General features: G+C 39.4%; 1 protein-coding gene across 1 annotated transcript; it reads right to left on the reverse strand.

The window, feature by feature from the left end:
* Positions 1-1320: 1320 nt before the first annotated feature.
* On the reverse strand, positions 1321-6829 carry LOC146703145 (glycylpeptide N-tetradecanoyltransferase 2-like). The gene is made up of 11 exons (XM_085467232.1): positions 6679-6829; positions 6325-6469; positions 4880-4998; positions 4623-4714; positions 3925-4041; positions 3620-3790; positions 3295-3403; positions 3011-3181; positions 2698-2865; positions 2185-2322; positions 1321-1443 (listed from the first exon to the last, which is right to left on the reverse strand). The coding sequence occupies exons 1-11, from the start codon at positions 6796-6798 to the stop codon at positions 1420-1422; spliced, it is 1374 nt and encodes a 457-aa protein (XP_085323358.1). The 5' UTR covers positions 6799-6829; the 3' UTR covers positions 1321-1419.
* Between the last annotated feature and the right edge of the window lie 13357 nt (positions 6830-20186).

The raw sequence follows: 20186 nt of genomic DNA on the forward strand, positions 1-20186 counted from the left end.
GGTTGGAGTTACGAGGCTTAACAAACAAACAGAAAGCAAGAACAAAAAATCCAGTTTCTTCATTCAAGGCCACCTGAGCAGTAGTTCTCAAGTAAAGGCAGAAAATATTTTAAAAAATGAGGGAATGCTTAAAACCTATGTACAATGAACAGCTTTTACACTGTACTGCATTCAGGAGAGAAAGTAAAACAAAAATTTAATATGTGTAATTTGTCTTTTTTTCATCAAACATAACAAACAGGTTACAAACAGGTTATTCTGAAGCAATACGGTCAGCTCTTGATTTCCAGAATGTCTAAGATGTAGAAAAAAACTAAACTTCCTGCTGTGTGATAGATACAGATTTATAGATTGTGAGAGCATTGTTCACTTTACAGCATTTACCTTTGGCTTCTTTGCTGACTGTTAGCCCTACAGAGAAACCCCCCCAGAAATGCTCATTAATGTTTCACTTTCACACTTCTGGAACAAATCATGCCTAGTTGAGATTTAACTTGAATGGCTTCATTCCTGTCATGGTGTACTTGGAAACTAAAAGGGAATAGCAAGAGCAGATAAGAAGACAGACTGGTTTGTGTACGTGCGTGTGTGTGTACTGTGTTTACATATCTTTGTGGGGACCAAAAATTGGAAATTTACTGTACTTGTCGGGACCAACATCCCTTATGGGGCCAAAGTCCACGTCCCCATGAGTTTGAAAGTATTTTTGAGACTCAAAATGTGGTTTTAGTGTCAGTGTTACAAATAGGTTATGGTTAGGGTAAGGATTAGGGTCAGGCATTCATTTTTTATGGTTAGGGTGTTAGGGTAAGTGGCTAGGGATATCATTATGTTAATTAGATGTCCCCAGAAAGATATGAAAACACAACTGTGTGTGTGTGTGAGTGTGACTCTAATGCCTTTGTCTTCCAATCATGTTTTTGTGCTGGTTGCACTCTAACAAGAGTCATGCCATCACAGGTTATATGAGTTTCCTCCATTAGTCAGAGGCTAATAGACTAATACAGCGACATGCCCTTCTGCGAGTGTGCACGCGCGCACACACACACACACACACACACACACACACACACACACACACACACACACACACACACACACACACACACACAGGTGTTAGGATGTGCAGGGTCTATCTACTGAACAGCACAAATTCTCCTTTATGTCAAAAACAATTTGTCCCTGTTACTAAAAAACTGGACCCAATGAATAACTGCCATAAAAATCAGAAATGCATCTGGAAATTTAATTCAGCCTTTATTCCTCTTCTTGATTTTTTGAAAACATGTGTTTTGCAGTTTTCCCCCCCGAAACCCCAAATTCCCCTTTGCTGATACTGATGCAGTTTGACGTCCAGTCTCCTGAAAGTCCTTTCACTCGCTTCACCGCTCTGCCACTCTGCCCTCGTCCAGTAGCAGGTCAGTTTGGGAACACAAGGCCAACCTGTGAAGCACACGTCCATTATATGAATTACTGATGAGCAACAGTTATCAAGGACAGGAGACACCTACACTGAACCTTACAGGGTGGACTCGCAAACATTTTTAAGCAGTTTCTGACATTGCCATTTTATTTATTTACTTTTTATACCTGACAAGACAAAACGGGTGAAAAAACGGTAACGCTGTCAACTCATAATGTAGCAACTTGTCAAACACAAAGTATTCACATCCAGAATCATTTATTGTCTATTTTAATCTAAATGGGATTATACTTTATAAAGTAAACATCATGTTATAATAAACCTGTCTTGAAAGTTGATTTGAGGCCATGAACTAATTCAAAAAGTATACAACAAGGTGTTAAATCAAGTGAGACGTAGCATCATTTTCTCGTTGTCCTCACTATAATCTTAGTTGTCTAAAAAATGTGCATTTAAGGCATTTGCAAGCACTGGAATCCATTGGGTCCTGTTAAAAACGATGTATACCCAATGATTAAATAGCATGTGGAACAACTTTGAGCAGCAATAACCTGCAGTAGTGGTTTTCTCCACATCACCGTGGAGGACTTCTGTCCCACTTTTCTTTACAGTTGATGCACTGAACCCACAATCTGACCCAAAGCAAAACTCATCAGTGCTTTGACCCAAGATTAGACAATAAAGTGGTGGACCATTGCATGTAAATGTAAAAAATGACAGTAATGGCTCTTAACTGATTGCAACATTAATGCACTGAATACCTTGTCTGGGCTCATATTAGGACACATCCAGTTGTACAAGTAGTAATGAACACTCTGGTCAATGACACTGAACTTGAGCTTCTCCAGGAAACTCTTGTTGTCCATCACATCGATGGCAGAGAAGACGTCACAACCTTTCTGTTAGCGAGGGGATGAAAAACAATAACGTGACCATTATATGCACAAAATCAATTATACACAGCTTCATAGCTTACAGCATATGAAGTGGAGTGACACATAATGGCACATAATTCAGTTTTTAGATGATAAATGGTTATATAAAGTGGTCATAGGTGTGAATGGGAGTGTGAATTGTTAGCCCTGCAACACACTAGCAACCTATCTAGGCATTACTCCACCTTTTGCCCTACGACAGCTGGGATAGGCTCCAGCCACCACCCAACCAGAGACCAGAGACTAGGGTAACGAATATGAGGATGTACTTTGGCCTCTGTAAAGGATCCCTGGCTCCCATGCTTTATATGAACTAAGGTTTTACAGTGACACACTCACAGACTTTGCCAGGACCAGGGTGTCCTCCATCAGGTCGACCAGCTTCGTTCTAGTAGAGACAACATAAAGGAGGCGAGCTCCTCTGAGGCTTGTGTGGACCGGGTGATTCAGCACTCTCGAGGAGAAGCTATAGAAACTCACTATATCTGTCAGGGCACCATTATCACCCTGTGTGGGAGGAGAGGAGGCAAATACATTTTTAATGACTACAGCATAATATCATTTTAAATTCCCCCCAAAAAAGAACCCCAGTGAAAAAAACTTTTTTTTCTTCTTCGATATAATTTAAAGTAGAGATACAGTGAGGTCAGACCTCGACCACATAGGTGTCGATCACATTCTCCCTCGGCAGCAACAGATGCTCTACATCTTGCAGGGATAAGATGGGGCTGAGGTGAAACTTGCAGAAGTTTGTCTGGAGTAGTGAATGTATCCCCGGGATATCTTCTCTGGTCATAGGGCGCAGACCTTGCACTTTTGTCACCTTGGAAATAATTCGAGCAAAGTGAATGAAAACAGGAGAAATGCTTTCGAGAAGTGCTGCAGTAGCAACATGCAGCAGTAAACTTCCGTCTCTAGATGGCGGCACAGACTAACCTCAGGTAAGCGGTTGAACTTCAGAGCTCTCTGCAGGTTCATGCTCTGTCTCAGTGCTGGGTGGTTGACCTCCATCAGCTTACGAGGATTAAGTGGGCGATGCCAAAGTCTAAAAGGATTTATTTGACAGAGACGTTCCTTCATAAATAAAACACGAAATGTAACCTAAGTGAAGCATACACAAACACCTAAATGTATAATTAGTTATTGTAGATAAAGGCGGAAGAGTCTGGCATCCATGGCAACGTGACAAAAACGTGCTGATTTTATTCCCTTTTGCACCGTGCCTTTAAATTGTGACTCAACTACGTGTGGCAGCTACTACCTGCAGGAGCTTATTGGTGTGGGCAGTACTATGCCAGTGGTGTAGACAGCCTGGCAGAGCCCCTGCTGGTTGACCCGTCTGGCGAGCTCTCGGATCAGCACTGGAGTCATTCGCTTGAGGCGGAGCTTCTTATGAACACACAGGAATTTGACCTGTACCACCCGCCTCTCCCTGCAGAAACATTTTGAGTCCCAGCTTTGAGATGTTCACGAGGAAATTGCCACGGTTACGTGCTCTGAATGTGGACATCACTCATCAGACTTCACACAAACACACATCTTTGCATATATTTATGAGCTACTCACATCTCATAAATGCGAACATCTGCAGGAACAGCAGCGATGAAGCCGACTAACTTCTTATTGGCGTCTACTCTCACACCGCAGTGCCAGTGAGCCACCCAGTTAGGAGGCTGTAGAGCCCTTAAGGGAAAACAAATAATGCTGTTTGCAGCACAACACTCATTTCATATAGACATAGTTCACAACACCCTGAAAAAAAAAGAAAGAACTCAGCATGATGTGAATTCAGAGGCTGAATGAATGCAGCAGTTTTTTCAACCTCAGGGCCAAACACTTGTGCCAATTCCTGGAAAGATAGCGCTAATTATTCATTTCAAAGTAAATGTTATTATATTTAGTAGCCCCGAAGGTACTGCTTTATGGAGATCACTGCCAAAACAAAACCCAAACAAAAAAACCAAAACAGCAGTGACGACATTAAAGCAGAGGCTTGTTAAAGATATGATGTGTTAGGTCAGGTTGGGGAAAAAATGTCCTTTAAAGACATTTAGTGTTTTAATTCGGTGTAATGCAGAGGCTGAAAGCAAAGCACTGTGATTACACAGAGCAGAGTCCAGCTGTGAATCTGTAAAAATCTATGAAGTATGCCTGAGCCGTATGTGTGTGTATGTCTGTGTGTTTCTCTATTAGATAAGAGGTTTTAAAAGGTATTAATGCTAAAAAGTAGACATCAAAAGGCACTACATCTTTTCGGAGCTTACCACTGCAGATATTCCAGAGAGAAGTCAAATCTGGTCGTGTTATCATCTTCTTCCATGTAGTTCTCATTTAGCAGACTGCATAGTTCTCTCAACTGAAATGATGGAAAACCGCTGAATTGGATTCATTTTATTTTAAATAGCATTTGATTTTTCTGAGCCATACACTAAGAAGTTGGTCCTTTACTTCTGAAATGCTAGCAAAAGACTGCCATATATTTTCTGTTATTGCATACAACAACCTACAATAAATAACTTACCACTGGAGGGCTGCTCGGGTCCAGAGTGTCCCAGGAGAAGCCCTGAGGTAGTGAGTAGGGCTCCTTCCGGATACTTGCCTCACCCTCTACTATTGGGCCATGAGTTGTAATGCTGTCACCTGAGGGCAGAGAAATAGACATGACTGCATCGAATGACATTCAGATAACACTATTCTCAGTACAAGTGAATGAAGGAGTGATGTACAAATGTACTTTTTATACTATCTACTATAAACTTACAATATATTCTCAAAAGGTCAACACAAAGTCAGTGTTTCAGGACTTCTTATCATATGTAAAAGCAAAAGGAAGGTCAGCTGAGCATAAAATTTTATATATATATATATATACACATATATATATATACATACACATAATGAGAATGCAGTATCATACAGATGCCAGAAACAGTGGAAGAAAAGAAAAAACACTGTTTTCCAGAAGAGGTCCTGTATCTTGCCGACTAACAATCCACATGTGTAGCTGTGATACGTTTTGCTGTAAAATGTAAGAATGCACCAATACAGTCCAAAACTACTTCTTTCTCTGTATACAGACTTTAGTAAGCAGCCAGTCCAGGCTGTATGTAAAAGATAGACTTAGCCCCCCCCCCCCCCCCCCCCCATATTGGTTAGCAAAACCCCATCATGTAACCTTGCTTATGGCTCCCTCCATCTTTGTTTCAAATCCAGACCTCATGAGTGAAGGGTGGAACTTACTGAAAACCCCAAGGACACTGCACACTAATGCTGTAGTGAGTGTGAGTGAACCGAAAGGAATTAAACCAGTATTACAATCAGATGTCACAACCACTGCACAGTTTACTGTGCTGGGCTAGAAACCATTAGCAAGGCTTCCTTCTGTATAGCCAGTTTCATTTACTTATAGCTCTGTTTTTGACTCAGCTATGGGCCATAATTTGAAAAATCAACATTTCAGTCTATTCAGTAAGGATTGAAACTACAAGTGTGACTGTGAACTCAACAGAAGACAGTCACTATACTTTCATGTACATGGAATTATTGTTTTCCTATTGACTCCTTTGTAACTGGAGTTATTTTTGCAACCATGGGAGTTTCCTGTTGGTGAACAAGACTCTGACTCCACTAAGTCCTTAATTGTATATAGCCAGTTATCTTACAGATTAGCATAGAAACTGGACACAGAAACAAGTAACCTAATCATATTGGGATAGCTAAAGCTCCATAATTACCTTGACTATTAAACCGCCTTTCTTATAATGCCTTGTTTGTCTAGTCTGCTAAAATCAAAGTTTATAAAGATTTTGCTATCTTTGGACACTTGGACAAGCTTGTTTAAATTTTCTATTTGTGCTAAGCTAAGCTAACCCACAGCTGCCAGAATTATAGCTGACAGACGAAAGAAAAAGTTTAGTGTTTTTATTAGTGCTTTCTTAGGTAGACTTTTTCTAAAAGACGGATTACCCAGTTTAGGGACAGGTTGCGTGTCCCAAAAGCAGTAGGTGTGTTTTTTGGCCTGCTGCAGGGTCTTTGGCAGACCTGGCTCCAAGGAGAAGAGGTGAAGGGCTCTCTGGATCTCCTGCTGCTTGTTCTCTGGCAAAGCATCCAGCTAGTACAGAACAGGACATTGAAAGGACAGGTCATTGTGCAAATATCCCACCTAAGAAAGTAAAAGTTTGACCGTCAAAAAGAAAGAAAAATCAGCTACAGCTAGAATACAAATGCACTGAAAACGAAATGTTTCCAGCAGCCAAATATTCATAGTCCACAAACAAAACATATTGAATATCACAGTCAACCATGCACAAAAAAACAAACCATGGCGAATGGGTCTCTTGGCCCCTGTGGTCTCCAGGCATCGTCCCCCTTTTTCTTCTTTTTGCTCTTCTTAAAGCTACTATTCTTGTCATCTGGCAGCTTCTCATCACTGAAAGACATTTTTAATGCCCTAAAGTTCCCGTATATTCCTCTGTACTCAATACTGAAACTTTAGATGTTCAGTTAATGGAAAACAGAATTTATTGCTGTACTTACTACTTTGACTCAGCCATTGTAAGCAAGTGTGACTCCCTTAAGCTGAGGGTGACTGGTGGTGTTTTGTGGTTTTTTCATCTCTTATCTCTGCAAGCAGTGAGGGGAGGAGGGCGGACGCCTCAGTTACCCAACCCAGCTCCCACCCAGTGGATAGATAACCGAGAACAATACGGACAATTACGTATGACTTCTCACGGTCTTCATATGTCAGACTGCTGCTAAATAGAGTCCTCTGGTAGATTAAAGCTTACAGCAGCTTGATCCAGGTAGAGGTTTTAATTGGTTGGGGCTGTCTAATTGCAGTTCCCATACAGGCGCCCTTTTAAAATTCAGCACTTTTCCAGAACTTTATATCTCCTGTGGACTTGACAATCTTTGTGCTTTTTCAGCACAATGTAAGAAAACACGGCTAATTTGACCATATAATCTCACTGAGGATTTTTCTGCACACAAGCAAATGATAGCGATTGAATTCAAATATTACCAAAATATTAAAGTAACATCAGTTTACAGTTTAAAGTACTAGGGAGTAATAAGAGCTCAGTGTGGCTGAAATACATTCACTTGCCAATTAATTAGGTACACCTGTTGGACTGCTTGTAACTCAAATGTCTATCAGCCAATCAAATGGATGCAACTTAGTGCATCTAGGCCTGCAAGCATGATCTCAATGACCTGTTGAAGTCTAAACTGAGCACCAGCATGGGGAAGAAAGGTCGTTGAAGTGAATAACTAGTGAGCGGCAGTTCTTTTGTTGATGCCGGAGGTCCAGACCAGACTCCTTTGCGCTGAAGGCAGCAGTTACTCAAATAACCACTTGTTACAACCAAGGTCTGCAGAAGATTGTCTTTGAATGCACAGCATATCCAACCTTGATGCAGATGAGCTGCAGCAGCAAAAGAGCAGATGTCTTGTTTATCAGAATAAAAAATGTCCTTAAATGAAAGGAAGTGTTGTGGTAAGGAATGTTATTGTTGTTGTTACTAAGTTTTCACCTTATAAGAAAAAGTGCCTTGAGGCATCTGTTGTTGTGATTTGGCGCTCTGTAAATAAAACTGAATTGAATGAAACTGAATAAAACCCAAATCCCGGCATAGGAACAGTTTCTGGGATGAATAAGCAAACTTTTATATAATCATCCATGCAGCCTATTGATCCGGGCTGACAGAACAATTTCCAATAATAATAATATCACAATATCTACAGATTTATTTTAAATAATAAGTAATTTTTTTAAGGCTATCGTCAGATTCATCTAGAACTCTGTGTTTTTCCGTAGCCAACACAAGACTTCACAGGTATATTTATAATATTATCCTACTATGTGTATTATTGACACATCATTGATATTTAGAAATTTAGAAATACCACAATGTTCATCAACACACACATCAAGAGATCTGTGCTCTGCATATAAGATCAGCAGAGAACAAAATATTAAGGTACCGATTGTTCTAATGCAGGAAAGACGGAGAGCTATTCCTTTTTTCTTTGAAGAGAAGGGAAGTCTTAATTGTTTTGTAAGAGAGCAGAAAAAGGGATTTGTAACTTCAAAAAAGATTAATCTAATATGTCATTCTTACACTTGAGTTTTTTAAATAAATAAAAGATCAAATAGTTACATAAAATTATGGCTTTTGTTCATGTCATAGTGCATGAACAATGCAGTCCATCAGCAGCTGCAGACTTCTCAAAGAGCTGTTATACTCTTTATTATGCAGCTCTGTATGTGAAAACACAGAGTGGCTGGAATAACATTTTGCTATGCCTGGAAAGTATTAATAATTTGGGGACAACTTGCTTTTTTATTGAATAAAATACAAAGCTCAGAACTTCTCCCCCGCTACAGTAATTTTGGCAAAATCCCTTAAGGGGAATAACAATTTGTTGACTGTAAAATGTGTTATGACACAAATATTTGTGCTCTCTGGTCTTAAGTTTAGGCGTTTTCTTTTTGTTTCATAAGCGCTGATCTCCAGTTAGATTGAAACTAATCAGCTGCTTTTGGCCATGCTTTCTCCCTGCTGCCACTTTTGCTAATAATAATGATGATTCTGACATCTCTTGCATTGTGCATGACAAATATTCTCTTCCGTTATACCCCAGGGGAGGTTTATTGCGGTCCCTGAGGAGTCTGTTGCATACTTTCTTGGATTCGTCTCCGGAGTACTGAGCTCAATTCATCTGCATACCGATTTGTGCTATAAATGGTCCACTCCGCTTTGATCCGAGTGTTTTTTAACCAAAATATACATGTAAAATAGATGCAGCCTGCATCTTTTATTTATTTTATTTTTTTAAATGTGCACCCTGGAGCTATTTTTGTCTATACTTCTTGGTTCTGCTGTGTTATTATCCTGCCACTCAAAGCTAAATGCCAACAGAAGGATGCTCGTAACACCTGTCATCTTTCAGGGTGAGGCAGTGGAGTTACCTCAGACAAAACTTCTGATGTGACAACAAAGAGACAGCGGGCAAGAGTGGGCACTGGAGCGTGCTCATCTTGAGTTTCAGGTGCTTTAACATAATGTAACAATTACAAATTACTCAAGGCCACTGCACTGCAGCTGCAAAACATGGTAGAGACAGCCGGTGGTAACTGGTGGCACAGCTAGCTCAGCTGCGCAACCTGAAGGCGCCAGTGGAACGGGAGGAAGACGAGCTGATGACATTTCCAACTGCTAGCCACACAATGAATTTCTAGTGAGCTGAAACAGCTTTTTAATAAATTTTATATTCATGTTCATCTTCATACTAGCATACTTTTTTCTAGTTCAATCCCATTTCTCTTATAAAGCTGAAGTTTCCCCCAGAAGACATTAAAATTTAATCTTCTAACGGAGTCGTAGTCCTATCTGAAGGAGTCTGAAGGGGTACACCCACACGTGGAAAACAATTTACCAGTTATGACAAGAATAGGTAAAGCTCGATGAACTAATAAATTGAATGTGTCTGTGATGATTTCTGTCATAAACTGACATCAGATGCATTTGCCGGTACATTTGCCAGTACAGTTTCTTGCTCAAGATGATAGTGTTCAAAATCAGCATGTGCCTGGTGACCATCGAGTGCTATTATGAAGCCAGCATGAAAAGGATAAGATTTGCAGTTAGATAAAACTGGAATCTTCAGCCCCACACCATCATATTCATGAAAGGGAATATTAGGAAACAACTGATGAGGAGGCCAAGCTCCTGTGAGGCAGACCTGTTACAGTCTGTGGTGTTTCTTTATCTGTTTCATTTTCTGTGTTTTTACTGCGTCTGGTAAGACAACAGCAAAATAAATCTCTTCATTGTCACTGATTGCGATTGATCTAATTAAATTTTGCCCATGTTTGTTTGGGGTTTTTATGTTTGGTATGATGAAAGTACAGAGTAACATTTTTTGTTTTGGCAGTTTGGCTGAAAAGTAAGACAGGCCAAGTTTCCCAGTTTAGGCTACATACACCCCATTTATCCTGCGGTCCTTGCAGTAAGGTGGTCAGTGCCAGCTGTAGCTGTAACTCTTGACCTAAATGGTGGACACCCAAGCTAAATGGAGTCATAAATCTGCGGAAGGAGTCATATCAAGCTTAGCTAACTTGCAGAAAACGGCCTTGGAGCAATTCTGACAAACTGACATGTGACTCTGGAAGGGGAACCAATGCTCTGCTCACACGTGTACTGCAGGGAGGTGCTGTTGAATCCCGAGAATGAAGGTTTAAGTACTTTGAGAATCCACTGGTGTGCCTTCTTAATGGAAGCACATTCTGGGGACAAAGGAGACGACAACGTCAGTGGTCGGTGAGGTTGCGGGCTCCTGGGTTGGACGAGATCTGTTTGAGGATCTGCTGTGGGGCTGTTGTGGTTGAGATATCTTTTCAACAGCGAGGAGGTCTGGAGGTTAAGCTATTGAAGAGGAGAGCGAGTCTGTTAGTTGAGCCTCGGATACTCAGAGTTTTCCATCCTGGTGATGGAACAGCATACCAGCTCTTTATCCTCTCAAGGATATCTGAGTTTGCCCAGGCAGTCTACATGTGTTTAGTGGACCAGGAGAAGAGCTGCTCGTTTGTCAGATCTGTTGCTGGTGGGTGTTGGACTCTGCCAGCGCTGTCATTTGTCACCAATTCTGTGAATAATTTTTATGAAAAGAATTTCTATCTGCTGCGAAGTGGTGAAAGGAACCAATTGAGGTGGGTTGGCCATCTGCATACGATAACTCCTTGACACCTCCTAGGTAATAAAATTGTGTATACCCTAATGGGGGGAGACCCAGGACATTGTTGAAAGATTATGTCTATTGATTGGCTTGGAATACCTTGGTGTTTCCACAAAGGAGCAGAAGAGGAACTGATGGTCCAGCAGGAGTAGCATATTCTCAGTCTGCTGGTCATCTGGAATTAGCCCGTCTAAATGCAGAGAGCTCTGTTGTCAGATAGAGACAGTATACAAAGTTGGTGTTACAACCGATCAGTGGGTAGTCTTGTTGTTGTTGGTCTGTCACCCAGCAGAATTATAACATTCAAAGAGCTGAATTGAAACTGAGCATTAATAACAATGAAGACTGATCACTGCAGCCACTGTCAGTGCTTTTCAAATTGTATTTTCTGATCTTTGAATTTTTTTTCTCTGTGAACTTGACAACCAATCAGAATTCTGCAGATAGACAGTCAGGATTTTGAAAGACTCCACAGGAGTGTGTCTGCAGCAGGTGCACATTTGCAGAACCATAAATTACACTTAAAAAGATGGCCAGGTGAAAGGGAGGTCTGATATCGCTGCTTAGACTGTTGCCCCCATGACCCGAACACAGACGAGCAGCAGAAAACAGGTGGAATTCTCCAGACATAGAATGGCAGACCTGGTCAAACATGACTGGGAAGGCATTCTGTTTCTAGTATTAAGTATCAAATTTTACAGAATGACTCCATGTTTCTAGTTTTGCAATTAATTCTTGCATCACAATCCCAGAGATAAAAATCAAAAGCTTTATATTTACACTCTCTAGATGGCGCAAAAACACCTGCAGCCCATTACAACTGATAATAAACACAATGCAAGAGCAGGAAGGTTTTGCTTTCTACTCGGGGGATACGAAGATAACCTGCCAAAGGGGTATGTTTGCCGTGTGTGTGTGTCTCTGAGTTTGACATTGTAGGTGTTGGTACCTGCTGTACACACACACACACACACACACACACACACACACACACACACACACACACACACACACACACACAAAGTCAGAACCATTACTAATCTGTAAATAGATCTGTATTGCTGTGATCTCTCTGCCGAACAAGATCCTCTTCTCTTTGCCTCGCTTTCTCTTCTTCTTCCCCATCTCCCTCGTCTGTCTCAGACTCTGTAACTCTGTTGTTTGCAAGTCTGGATGAATGAGCAACAATCTCAGCGTCTCCCTTTCTCTCTGCTGACTCTTGTCTTTCAGTTTCTCTGACTCACTGTCGCTCAGATTTATTTTTCAGCTTGTTGTTCTGCCCTCGTCTTATTCTCTCTCCCTCTCGCTTATGCATTTCTTTATCTCAGCTCAATTTTTTTTGTCAGCCGCGGCTGTCAAATGAATCATCACGATCTCCAGATATATCTGAGATATTTCTAAAAAAGTGCACAGGAGTAATTACTCCATTAAACATCTGTTTATCTTTATTTCTGCATTCAGCCTAAATAATAACTGGACTGGCTTATCTTTGCTTTCTTATTTGTTCATTTGCCACTTTATTTCTTTCTCTCTTTCCCATATGTGGTTCCCCCATTGTCATTTTGACAAGATAAAGATACAGACGTGAAATTAATAGAAATTATTGGGATTATTTTTAGACTTATTTGGACAAGAAAACATTTGATCCTCTTTGAAACAGTGCCTGTAGATAAAGGTGGGAGGTGGTAATTATCTTTAAACAAAAATATCAATAGATGAAAAGCAAGTACACTCTCAAACTCAGATGGTACTGCCTCCTTAAGGAAAAACGAATTGTTGTAAGCGTTTGGCATAATTGCCTCTGATATCGGCTCACAGATATTTTTCATTATTTTTTCCCATTCCAAAGTTCACAGTCATCAGTGGTGTTTAAAGGTTTTCTTGCATGCACTTTTTAAAGATGTCTGTTTAGTTATTTCACTTAACTGCACCAATCTATTGTCATAATAACACCCCATCACAGATTTCTTGACTTTAATCTCAGGAATGCTTTTTTTCCTTAAAATTTATTAGAATATTTCTTATAATATCACCCTTCTTCCTCAGCTCTGTAATTATTGTAATTTTTTTAACTAAATATGTCTTTAATTCTGTGTTTTAACTCCACAGCCTTCTCTTTCTTCTTTCTGCTTTGTATTTAGTGTCATCATTCTGTTGAACACTCCACTTCCATTTCAGATTCAACTTTTGGACAGATGGCCACACATTACCTTCAAATACTCTTTGATATGATGCAGAATAGAATATTTATAGTTGAATCAAGGACCGCAAGCTGCTGAGTCTCCAAGGCAGTAAAGTAGCTCCAAACATTTCCACCACCAAGCTTTACACCTGGTATGAGGTTTGGATATTCCCCTCACAATAAAAGCTAGTATTCACAAAAATGAGTGGAAAATTGGGAATTTTGCTACGGATGCCCAATCCTGTTATGTTGGGCTGTGCAGCAAAGTGTAAGTAGTTGAAATTGTACATTTATCCCTTGATTAATGCTACAAATTGATCTTGAGATGTTACTGGTATGTCAGATTTTCTTGTTAATATCATGTGATCAGCTGTCAAACAGTTTTTTGAAAAATTGTCTGAAATTCCTTATACAAAGTTCCTGACACAGCATATAGGGCCGTGTCACTTACGGAATGACATGGCCATTGTTAGGAGGTACTACTTGGTTTGGGATAGGTAAATGTCAAGGTCTAGAGTCAAAATACACCCTTTAAAAAGGTTAAATAGTGTTAAAAAGTTCAGTTTTCTAGATTTCCAGGGAGTTTCTCTCCAACTACAAATGAGGACACACCAGGTGACTGAGGTCACCCTGCAAAGATGATATTTCCTGATGTTTTTTACGGTATTATGGTTGTACTTTTTCATACTGCCACTGATGGGGCATCAAACCAGTTTGTCAACCAGTACCTAAAATGGCCTTAAGTTGCCCTATTGTTTTAATATTTCACAAATATCATCAAACAGTGCAACACATCTTTTTGCAGGATAGTTCCTCAATAGTTGAGTTTGCCTAATTGGTAACAGTAAAACATTTGCATTGTGGCAGTAGTATAGTGTCTGGCTATACTATACAAGTCTGGCTTTCAAGGAGACAGACTTTCTTGTAATTTTTTTTCAAGTCATCTTGAGCAGTTGTTTTCCAGGCTTTCTGAATGCCTTTCAAAGTTTTTCTACATTGTGTTTTCATTCATTTTCAGTACCTGACAAGCAGAGTGTTGCAAAAACACAGAACTTGTTCCAATTTCTTTTTTTGAATCTATGAAAAATGCCAAAGTTAACACAGTTTGACAAGCATGAAATAGTATTTTGCCCCAAGAAGGTGATTCCTAAAGAGCTATTAGCTGAAAACCTGGCATATCTTAGCATGGACTGGATAAGTGGCAGACAAAGGAAGAAATGGCAGACATAAACCCTCACCCAAAACCCAATTCAAAGCAGCAAAGTCAGAAATAAATAAGAAATAGGAAAATGACCTGACTTAGGACCTGAGAGACACATCTGGCATTTCAGCTGATCCATCTTCTGTTTACTGAAGCCTCATCAGGAATGGTCTGAGTGGAAGGGTGGCTGTCATGAAGCCATTCTTAAGGAATGGAAACAATAAGAAAAAGCTGAGATATGCTACATCAGGCTGAAATATGCCAAAAGAACTGAACTAAAAGTGAGCACAGTCGTAGTGATGAATCCAAATTTGAAATTGTCGTCATTATGTATGGAGAAGGTCAGGAGAGAGGTAGAGCAGTGAGTGTCGGCAGCCAATACAGTGGAGACTCACGGTCTGGTGCTGCATTTGAGCCAGTGTTGTTGTCAAAATTGAATAATTACAAATGCATAAAAGTAACACCAGATCTGAAGTAGTATTGGTTCATCTTTACAGAGAACAGAACAAAACACAGCCAATATCCAAAGAAGAGCTTTGAATGTCCTTCAAGAAGCCTGGAGAACTATTCCTGAAGACTACTCACAAAAATTACAAGAAACCTTGCCTAAGGCTGTGCTGAAGAATGAAGTTGTTCATACCGAATATTCACTTTCAAGTTCATCAGAGTTGTACAAACTCTGTTTTTGCCTAATCTACTGTATTTCCAGATATATTTGCAGATTTTTCATTAAACCAAGGCAACTATTTCACATTTTTCTAACAAAATATAAAGAAATGAGTGATTGTTCAAGAGTTTTGCACAAAATCTGAAAGTTCTAACTTTTTATGGGGTTAGCCATTGAACCAAACTTCTTGGTCAAATTTTCTCAATAAACTCGAGAAGGCAGAGGTTGTTTCTTTCCTGTCAGTGTGAAATTACTACCAGCCCAATTTTGGCTCCAAAACAGCAGCTTTTCATCAAAGAGTCCATGACGCGCTCTCATGTTACCAACAACTCCGAAAATGAAAAGCTTGTTTTGCACTGATTGGAGTGTCCTCCCTCGTAAGTCAGGCAATCAAAGGCATTGGTATTGTTATTTGGCCATGTTGCCACACTTGATGAAAGAACTGGACAAAAGTATCTGCATTCAAAATCAGCTCTGAGCTCAGTATCGTTGGCTTTCTCTTTCTTTGTGCAACTTTCATTATTAAAGTCAGTCAGGAGAGTTCATGGCAGGAGAGTTGGGGATCTTTTCTGGGGGTGTTTCTCCAACTTACACGTTGATGAGTAAAAGTAACTAAAAGTGACAAGAAATGTTGAGTGTCTTGTTCAAGGGCATGGCAGACAATTGAGAAAATCCCCATGGTCTGAGATTGAAATGTTGATTTTCCAATAATGACTATTACTATTGGCAACCTTCACCTCGCCTTTTCTTTCTGTATCACTCTGCAATCCCATTATCTATTCTGGCAAAGAAATGAAACAGAAAATGGAGCAAAACCACACATCACCTGTCTGGGTCTGCACCTTTCTAAAATTTATTTGAGTACACCCAGAATCTCCCCATCCCCCAAAAAAATATTTACTATAAAGACTACTGCAGGTATTTTTCTGTTATGATGATAATGATGTCATTAAAAACCATCTGTACTACTTTGTGTGTGTCCATAAGACCATGGATTGCATTTTCAAGCAAAAACATCACAGTTTAAGATTAAAACCTGGTTTTGAACGCTGAGATTAAGGGTACGCACTCTGCCAAGGCCTTGATTATTTTTATTCTACTATTGTTAAACTTTAACAATTCAAGTACTACTTTAAGTCTCGAGTGAATGATGCAGAGTCCTCCTAAGTATGGGTATTTGGCTTCGATTCAAAGCAGCCGTTTCATTATTTCTGGCCTGGCGCGATATTCAGTAGGCAATCTCTTGTGCATTATAAATCCCACATTATATCATTTGACATGATAGAGAAATTCAATAAAAACATCATCCACTTAACTGCCAAATGAACACAAAATATGTTGTATATAAAAGTATACAGTATTTGTGACATATACACTGGACACTTTATTAGGTACACCTGTTTAGCTGCTTATTAATGCAAGTATTTAATCAGCCAAACACATGGCTGGAACTCAATTTATTTATGTATGCAAACTTGGTTAATGCAACCTGCTGGTGATGTAAGTGACTTTGAATGTGGTATGGTTGTTGGTCCCAGACGAGCTGGTCCGAGGAATTTAGAACCTGCTGATCTGCTGGGATTTTCACACACAACCATCTTTAGGATTTACTGACAATGATGTGAAACAGAGAAAACATCCAGTGAGCCGCAGTTCTCTGGGTGAAAATGTCTTTTTGATGGCAGGGGTCAGAGGATAATGGCCAGACCACTTTGAGATGATGGGAAGGCAAATAACCACTTGTTACAACCAAGGTATGGAGAACAGATGGATAGCACACATTCATCTCAGACTGTTTTTTTTTTAACATGACAATGAGTTCAGTGTAGTCAAATGGCCTTCACAGTCACCAGACATCAACCCAGTAGCGCGCATTTGGGATGTGGTAGGGCAGGAGATTCACATCATAGATCTGCAGCTGACAAATCTGCAGCGGCTGTGTGATGCTATCATTTTAGTTCAATAAGGACAGATCATTAGACTGAATTGAATCTGATTTATTGATATAGAGAATTTAATTATGCTATTTGGATGCTAGACTCTGATGGCACATCACAGCACAATGAAATCCCAGCAGTCACAGGAATTAGGGCAAGAGTCTAGCCGGTGGTGTAGATGTTTTGGAGGACTGGATGGAAGATGGTTTTTCTGTTAAAACAGATGACAAACTTTGAAATAGGACAGTCTTCTGGCATCATATGATTTCATCTCACCATGTGGCAGAGCACCGACTGAGCTTTGTTGTTGGTGTCCTGTATTTATATTCTCTTACACGACTCATCACTTTAAAACCCTCTGGCTCTCCATCCCTGACAGACACAAAATAACCAGCATACATCTTTTTCCAAAAAATCGTTGGCAAGTATGAGGCTACAATAAATCAGAGGACGAAACATTGTGTTTGTAAAGTGAATGAATATGTGGTTTCTACTTTTTCTAGATCCACACTTGTCAAGCACTAAAGAAAAAAAAGGGTAAGACAAGTGTAGTTTGAATCTAAAATAGTGCGATTGTGTGATTCAAGCCTTTATTTGGTGAGACAGTGAAAAGAAGACTGAAACAGTAGGAGAAAGACTCACAGTAAATAGCCTGAGGGTTGATTTGAACCTAGGTCTCTGCATTAGCCTTGCAGGTTGCCCGCTCAACCTTCTCAGCTAAACAGGCTCCTTTTTAATGTCATTTTTAAAACTGGAGAATAATTTTAACTTTATAACCAAACCAAAGCAAATTTTTATACACATTTTAATTCAAAATAATAACAAAGAAATTACTTTTTAAGATCAATATTGAAATTTAGGAATATAAAATTGGATACATCTGGCAAAACTGTTCTCTTTCAGACAGATTAAACGTTATTTATGAATCCGCACTAAGATAATGTGATGATGTAGTCAAGAAAACCCAAACAAACAAAAAAAATAACTTGATTGTCACAAGTTAGCCAACTGGAATTCCAAACCAACAGGAAGGTTGCAGCAAGTCCCTCTGGTGGACAAATTGTGCAATTTCAACACAAATAATACAGTCAGTGGGTTTTTGTCTCATCTATTGTTCACTTTCTAATTTAAAAAAAAAATCACCATTATTAATGCTGATACCGATACACTGGCAAATAGCTGAAATTGGTCAATAACATCAGTCCACAAGTTGAACGTCAGGCTCTACTTTAGTTGAACACCATCGTGTCATTCATTTATTTATCCATTTTTTGCAGAGGGTTGAAGGACTTGCCTGCCTCTTTGGTATGTTTAGCTAACTTAGATAACAACTATTAACTCTGTTAGGTGCAAAAAAATCCAACATGTTTTCACAGTGACTTCATGAAGTGCCCTTTGTCAGAGAGCTTCAGGTGTGCAGTTCGGAGTTTTTCTAAGCTAAATACCTACGGACACTATGAAAAGCAACCTTTTTTGTTTCGTAAGTGTCCTTCGAAAATTAATTGGTTTTTTTATGTACTTGGTTGTAGGGATAGGAGTAAAGAACTAATTCTTGTAGAGAACTGGTTCCCAGTAGTTCAATTTCTTGGAATTGTTAGCCAATCATTTTGGCTTGGTTCCACTTTTTTGCTGCAATCAACTGATTTGAGTTTGAGTGCCAGAGGAGAAAAATAGTGGTTGGTTTACAACATCACTTTTATTTTATTATTTTTTTTTTTTACAAACTGCATCCAGGACAGAAATATTTGCAGTAACATAGCATAACTGCTCTTTGCAAGCACCTGTGCAGACAGCAATGCTAAGCTAGCCAAGAAACCAGAGTGATGTTAAACCTGAGTGAATGCCAACCCCAGCCTTGCAGCCAGACCCTGAACCTTAACAGGTAACAAAGGCAGTGATGAGCAGTCAGGCTGCAGCTTCCATTTCTACCTTTTCATTTTTCTAAAGTAGAATCAGTGTGGCGATCGCTTTAAAGTCTCTTTGTGCCAGTTTTCATCTTTGCTAAATGCTTTCAGCTTTGTTTTTATACATAAAAACCAAGAGAAAGATCATATGTGTGTCCTCATTAGGATAAGGATTCTTGTGTTGGTGTGTGAGACTGTAGCCTGTAGGTTTATATTGTTTAATGGAAATCATGAGACAATGCATTTCAGGTAATTTTACAGAGAAATGCCACAGTAATATACAGTAACGAGTAGTGCAACAAGTTATTTTCTCCTGGCATTAAAGTAATGTATTACTTTTAAGAACAGTGATCTGTGTAATATGTGTAATGCATTCATTTTGTTTGAGTAACAATGATTATAACAAAGAGGGGAAATACATCTATGCACAAACATTTGACCACGCAGCAGGCAATTAATTCACAAAAATGTAATGTCTTTACTTAGCAACTGCGAGAACTGATGAGAATCAATTGCGATATCGAAATTGATAATGAATTCTTAATCACTGAATTTCCCTGTGTCTGTCTTGCTTATGCAGTCTTAGGTAGAGTAAAAGATATTTGATGGTGCCCATTGCCCTTAGAGATTAGCAGCAGATCTCTTAAAGCCTTTAGGAGTCGAAGGAGCTGCCTCTCTGCCAGGAGATTTGTTTGTGCAGATCGCTTGTACTCTGTAGCAAGTCAGTGGTTTGTCTACTGTCAGAACACTGTGGGTATTTAACATTGCTGACACTAGGAGTTCGAAACAAGCTTTATCAACTCTGGCGTGCTACCATTAGCTTCTTGTCAGAGTTACTCTTATATCTTTGCACCTTCCCACTTCTCAGCATCCAACATATTCACTTCAAGAACATTTACTTAATATACCAGACCAAGAGATATTCAGAATGAACTTCATTTGTTCATTTTGGGTTAAAATCTCCAAATTTCAACATAACTTGAAATTTCAAGTTTCATATCTCAAAATTGTGAGTTACCCAGAGGTAAATAAAAATGTCAAGATACTTTCTGAGTGGAAATTGTGAAATATATAATTCAAAATTTAGAGATAGTGACCCCACCTTCTACATGTCACTGCCCAGTTCCCAGATTGATTTTATTTAGGCTTTCTGTCCATTGTTTCTTGGTTCTTGGCTCAGTGTTCTTCGCATCTTCCTTGT

Source organism: Copadichromis virginalis, linkage group LG8 (genome assembly GCF_057382275.1).
Source record: "Copadichromis virginalis isolate Kocher_CV1m ecotype Utaka linkage group LG8, C_Virginalis_male_GT1.1, whole genome shotgun sequence".
NCBI classification, from domain to species: Eukaryota; Metazoa; Chordata; class Actinopteri; order Cichliformes; family Cichlidae; genus Copadichromis; species Copadichromis virginalis.